The sequence below is a fragment of the Nelusetta ayraudi genome, unplaced genomic scaffold, assembly GCF_046127955.1.
Source record: "Nelusetta ayraudi isolate G7.1 ecotype Tasmania unplaced genomic scaffold, CSIRO-AGI_Nayr_v1 ptg000078l, whole genome shotgun sequence".
In the NCBI taxonomy this organism is placed as follows: domain Eukaryota; kingdom Metazoa; phylum Chordata; class Actinopteri; order Tetraodontiformes; family Monacanthidae; genus Nelusetta; species Nelusetta ayraudi.
This window is the reverse complement of record NW_027466128.1, coordinates 53,556-60,000: the sequence shown is the minus strand read 5'-3', so window position 1 is coordinate 60,000 and position 6,445 is coordinate 53,556. Positions and strand designations below refer to the sequence as shown.

Genomic DNA, 6,445 nt, shown 5'->3' with positions numbered 1-6,445 from the left:
ATATATATATATATATATATATATATATATTTTTTTTTTTTTTTTTTTTTTTTTTTTTTTTCTCACTCCAGAAAATACTGCTCGAAACGTTCAGATTCAGCTCCGGCCTTGCAAACAGCTAATTCAATCTCGGCACAAGGTCCTCTTGCTTTAAGAAATTCTCTTTCATGCTAGCTCAACAGATGACGGTCAAAGTTCAATCTTGACCTTGAAAGACAGGGTATGAGAAATAGAAAATATTTTCTAACCTCTGCTCCAACGCTGAAAAGGTTTTTCTTTTTTTCTTTTTTAGTATGGGTGAAAATATGGAAAACGGCAGCAAAACATGTTTAATGAGATTATGTGATTTGATCACAGCTACTAAAGAGACCTTGTATTAATCCTTGAATTCATGAAAAAATATATATTTCTCACACAATTTTCAAATGTTGAATAAAGCAGCTGTTTGGGAAAAATATCGGAACACAATTGCTGTGGCCTGTAAACAAGGTTACCACATTTTTTTCAATAAAGTACTGTATGTAATAATGGAGAAAAAAAATCATTGGAAAAGATCCAACTTTGACTTGAAGCATATGAGGAGCACCTGACTTGCAGTTGTCTCGTGTACGAAGGACGGACACTGTTGTATCTCTGCACCAACAGCTGTAGCGTCTCGGCCAGCACCTGGCCGAGCATCTCCTTGGCAAAGTCTGCCGGAAGCACCGCCCACAAGTCGCTTCGCAGCCCGCACAGGAAGTAGAACCACATCTGCACCGAGAAGGAGCAGCGCTCACCCTGCGGAGGACAGAGGAGGATCGGAGACTTGAGGGAGGGGTTGCAGGTGAAGATGTGTGGAGATATGGAGGCCGTCAGCAGGGTACAAAAAGAGGGAAAAGACAATTAGAAACATAAATGAGAAGGAGAGAGAGAATGGAGAAAGTGCAAGGGAAAACATGAAAGAGAGACACAGAGACGGAGGCGGGTCGGTCCGCGCCGGCACGTCTTGGTGGTCGAGCCACCTGCAACTCTGCACCTGGGTCTCCTCTCCCCGCTGGGATTTTCAGCAGCTTTAAAGTCCTAACTGGAGAACACATCATGGCAGAAGCACGCACGCACGCACACACGCACACACACACACACACACACACACACACACACACACACACACACACACACACGCACACACACACAGGGAGAGGGAGAGGGAGAGGGAGAGGGAGGAAGTGGGACGGATGGAAGCAAGAGTGCGTCTCGGAAACAAAGACGTGAGAAAAAAGACAGACTGTTGGAAAGGACTGACGGAGGGAAGGCTCCGTCAGTCTTGGCGCCGGCAACCTTTCCGGAAAGAATGCGGATTCATTAATTAAACCTCCCCTCCGTCTTGGCCAAACAATGAGCTTCAAACTCCAACAACAATATGCGAGTGTGTGTCCGCCCACGTGCGCGCGTACGAAGGAGATACGGACGCATCCAAAAAAACTCCTCCTGATCGCTCTTCCTCCTGCCCCTCAGCCGGCTCTCCTCCTCGCACCCCTCCCCCGACCTCCACATCACCTCATCCGACAAGTGTTTTACGTCTTCCTTTCCTCTGCCTTCACCTCCTCCCCAGGGCCGCTCATTTAGGGATGGCTGGCTGACGGGGAGCGTGACCGGGCGGAGCGCTGCGTCCGGGATCAGGCCGCCGCCGCCGCCGCTGTCCGCCCGTGGACCCAGGCAGAGCAAACACAGACGCGGCCCCTGGCTGCCGACCAACGGCAGCCGCAGCTGCGTGTGTGGTTGGATTGTTTTATCTGTCCATTCAAGTCAAATTTTATTTAACCAGCCGGGTCATCTGTAAATGAAACCCCATTCAGGATGACAGCTTGGCAAGCGGCAAGGAGCGACTGCGGGACTGGAAACTGAGGATCAAATCATTTCACTCGCTACGTCTTTTTTTATTTACTTCAAATAGGAAGAGGGCCAACCGCTGACATGTGCGCTACAGCTAAAGTCATGCTCTAAACAATCTTTTTGATCTTCCTGAGCTTACCTCATGCACCGGTGTTGTGGCATATTAATGTGCCGCTGCCAACGGGTGTCAATAACAATGAGGAATAACAGAGATGGAGGAAACCAATTCTGGGGGAAAAACTTGGGGGAGGGTCTTTTTTGGAGTTGCGCTGAGCTGAAAGGTAGCCAAGACACATGGCTGAGGATCCGGGAGACGGAGAGCTAATGCATGCACATGAAACACACACGGAGAGGCTGGAGCATGCGGCGAGGGAAGCGCACATCCGGAGAAGCTGCTGCTTGCAACACCTACACATGCGCGATGTTCAGACGCACGCGGGCGAGGGCGAACAAAAGCGCACACCTGCGCACAGCAGGCCTGTCTGACACCGGTGACCCAAGGAAGGAGGGCGGAACAAAGAGGAAGAAAGAAAGGCAAAAGCCGAGTAAAGCAAGGAAGAGGCGGGAGTTTTAGATTGGTTTAAGGGCATGAAGGTAGGGGAGTTTCAGGGGGCCTACGCTGCTTCCAGACAGTCCCAGCCGTAGACCGCAGACTTCAGACAGCTGAATCCCCCGGAGCCCCCAGGGCAGCATGGAAGCCACAGATGTTCTCGGGGAGCTCAGAGTAGAAGGCTCGGTGCGAGGAGGGAGAGTGGGAGGTAAAAGTGCATTGTGGGAATGGAAAAAAAAAAGGAGAAGCGAAGGAAGCTCCCGAGCATAATTCCGACATTTCCTCAAAGTCGACTGGAAAAGGCTTACCAGCACGCGCGGCATTAGAATTTCTGCCTTTCGAAACAAAAGGATCGGAAGCGACGCGTACGAATGTGGGAGGCGTTTTATCTCCGCCCGCGTTTTTACACGAGGCAAAATAAATTAAACGTTCAAATGAAATCAGATGCGACTGTGACTGAAATTAAATGTCTTTTACAGGTAGTTTACAGGGAAGGGGAGGAAATTCAGCCGGACTGAGTCCGAGTAAATAGCCCACCTCGTAGAAGGGCTTTGGGTCAGCCCAGTGGTGACTCTCCTCATCTTGGAGAATGGAGGTGGAACAAACATGAATGGAGTAGCTGGTTAACCGCTCTCTCAAGGCCTCCGCTGTATCTTGGCACTTCTGGATTGGCAACAAGGTCAGGGGTCTGGACATGAAGCAAGTAAAAGAAAGACCAATTAAAAAATCTTATCATTGGCAGTAGTAGAAGTAGTAGTAGTTGTTGTTGTGCTAACATTGATTGTAATTCTGGGAATACTATTTGATAAATGTATTGATTAGTGTTCAATAAGCCTATGAGACCTGGGCACCAATCATGGTGTTTGATGTAAATAAACAGATCAATTAATCAATAATTTGTCTTTTTAAAAATTACATTGTTTTAGCATTCTATATATATTTTTTGTTTATTTTGTATTTTGCACATTTTTGTATATATATATATTTTTTTTTTCTTTTCTATACTTAGTCCCCTATTCAGCATTCTGCAGACAACAAATTTTTACTATGCATATGACAATAAACACTTAGAATCTTTGAATCTTAAACCAATCAATCAATCAATCAATCAATCAATCAATCAAAAGACGTATTAGTAGTAACAGTAGTAGTAGTAGTAGTAGTAGCAGCAGAAGTAGTATTACTATTATAGAAATAACTTTAACAAGTACTACTGCTAGATCATGCCTATTGAACTGTTTGCGGGGCTTTTGCAGAGCTTTCGGACAAACATGCGGCGAAATGATTAGATGAAAGAGCCGCTGATTTATTTCAAAACGGTCCGAGTGACATTTTATATCCTTTAAACCTGCCCGTCTTGATACTTTCCAGAAAGGGTCTAGGGTTTAATAGTGGTGCAGGAGGCCCGAGAGGAAGGGCTGCTGGACGGCGCAGAGTGTTTTACGACCGGAGGGGGCACAGTGCAAGTGCAGGTGGAGGGGTGCTCGGGGCCAGAGGTGGGACAACAGAAGCACCGAGGGCAGCGGCAAAGCCTTTAGAAGGGATCTACGCAGAGCAGGAGGTTAAAGGGGTATTATGGGGCATAAAAACTCGCCAGATGTAGACAAAATATGGGTGTCGTTACTTCCCGTCAATCACTTCCACTTGTTTTTTCAGGGATATTTTTTTCTGTGCTGCAATTCTTGCGACAGAGATTCTTCTCAAGTTACAATTTAAATTTACTGTTCGGCCCACCTTACAAAGGGTTTCTCTACCATTAGTTCATTCGCAATTGTCACTACCTACAGACTTCACACATTGACAAGATTAAGCAATTATCTTTTGAGCCAACATGATTACCTTATTGATTAACCAGCAGCAGTCAGCTGAGTATGTAAACGGGATGAAAGATAAGTGTAAAATTGAGACGCAGCAAATGAACACGATGCACCAGGAGATGCTTTTTTTCTCTCAGTAATGCGCAGCTACAACCCACATACTTTAAAAATTGTGAAGAGGATGTTTCATGATTATTCAATTTTAGATTGTATTTGGTGTACAGAGAGACGTGCAGTACAGCCCTTATTTGTCAATTTGTGATGCATCTGCTTGTTTATGATCCAGACGCACAGTAGTGATGGGAATTACGGCTCTTTTAAGATAACCGGTTCTTTTGGCTCCCAAGTGGCTCCTTAGACATTTTTGTTGCTTGTAATATTTTATTAGCAAATAATGTGCTAAAATCAATGACTAATTTTTTATTTTTTAATTTGTTTGTATATATGTAATGTGTATAACACACTCAACGCAAGAAAATAAACAAAACTCACAACTCACAACAAGATACTCACAAGATAAAAACAAAAATTGCAAAACAGCAAAAATTTCCAGTTCATATGTGTGTGTGCATTATGTATTAGGGTATTTATTGTTCAGTTTATTACTTTTCTAATATTTATTTATTTATTTATTTATGTATTAATTTTACATTTTACTAACACACGTAAATTGGATCGACCTTTTTCCGATTCCACTCCCAATCAGGAGCCAACCGAACCGGTTTGTTCGCAACTTAAGCGACCCATCACTAACACACAGAAGAAAAGCAAAACCACCGCTGCCCTAACGGCCACGCGCTTTGCTTACACTTGGGCTCCCGAGTCCTTCAGCCTGGCGCGGTACTGCTGCAGCCGCTGATGGACGTAGATGCACGTGGACAGCAGAGCGGGCAGGTTCTTCAGAGGCGCGGCTGACGGGACCTCCGGGGTTCTCTCCTGCAGTCGGCCCAGAACGCTGAACGCCGCCCTGCCGCACGCTTCCACGAAGCTCGACCGCACCTCCAGGAGAGAGCTGTCACTGCAGGCGGCCGCCAAGGGCAGCAAAGCATCCAGCTCAGTCACGATTGACCCACAGAACTTGGCGAGGGGGAGAGACGGGAGGCAAAGACAAGACACGATAATTTCAATAACAGAAGGAGCAATCTGTCAGTCAGATAAAAACCAAAAAGGACGGGGGGGATCAGATAGAGACCTCGTTAGATATAAATAATGAAACCTTGGCAAGGCGTTGTCAGAATGAAAAGGGTTCAAGACCTGAGTTTTACACGTGTACCCCCCGCCCCCTTCACCACTGTACAAGCTGGAGCACAAACATCACTGCAAATGTATAATACAGACGTCTGAAGACATGCCCTCGGCACAAGTCTGCTGCTGAACATGCATAATTGGTGCCGGGTCAAATAAAACCTTTACTTGTGAGGATAAATCAGCACTTGTCTCATCTTATAACGGCATGCATCGCGTTAAACACACTCCGAAATGTTACAGCTGGCGCAGTAGGACGAGGTGGTGGGACGGAGACGTGCTGAGAAGAGGGAAACGGGAGGGGAAAAAAAAAAAAGGTCAGGCAAAGGTGAGAATGAGACAGCGGGACGAGGAGGGAGAGCTAGTTCAGCAGTGTAAAATAGCTCTGGCTTATTCTGTTCAACTGCCACAGCAACAAGCCAGACTTATCTCATTTACCCACATATGTCCTGGGGGTGGTGGAGGGCCATAGGGACACGACTGCCTACACCTTTTCCATCTCCAGGGGCTGCAGAGTACTGCTGATCAAGGCGCTTTAAAATAGTTGAGTGTGCCTGCTCTCCCCAGCCAAGATAAGCAGCGTGGGTCTCTGCTGGTGTTTACTTGAAGCCGAAGGTCTGAGGCGTTTTCTCGCGTATAAAAACGATGTCACGATGTCAATCAGCACGGATGACAGTAGCTTTCATTTGAGCGTAATGAAAGAAAAAAATCAGGTTGTAGTTTAGAGCATGTTTGTAAACCAGGCAGGTGGGCTGAGGGGGCAAAGACGTGACGTTCTTGGATTAGATGACCACAAAAAAAAGCTTCGGAGCAATTAAAGCTGGTCAAAATGTCGTCCAACACTTGGATTTGTTGCAATAAGGTTCAGGTAAAATTTCATGTAGTAGGTAACTTTAATTTCCTTTGGCAAATTATTCATTGAAGGTCATAATTGTCTGAATATCAAAAGCTCATCTCCTTT

At 45.9% G+C, this 6,445-nt stretch overlaps 1 protein-coding gene across 1 annotated transcript in view; it reads right to left on the bottom strand.

The window, feature by feature from the left end:
- The window catches only part of kiaa0825 (KIAA0825 ortholog), a 103,903-nt gene that overhangs the window by 80,012 nt on the left and 17,446 nt on the right, over window positions 1–6,445 (bottom strand). The window contains exons 8-10 of the mRNA XM_076043854.1: window positions 5,048–5,316; window positions 2,960–3,110; window positions 587–777 (exon numbers count right to left, since the gene is read on the bottom strand). Of these exons, the coding sequence (XP_075899969.1) occupies window positions 587–777; window positions 2,960–3,110; window positions 5,048–5,316 (611 nt within the window). The remainder of the gene's footprint in view (window positions 1–586; window positions 778–2,959; window positions 3,111–5,047; window positions 5,317–6,445) is intronic.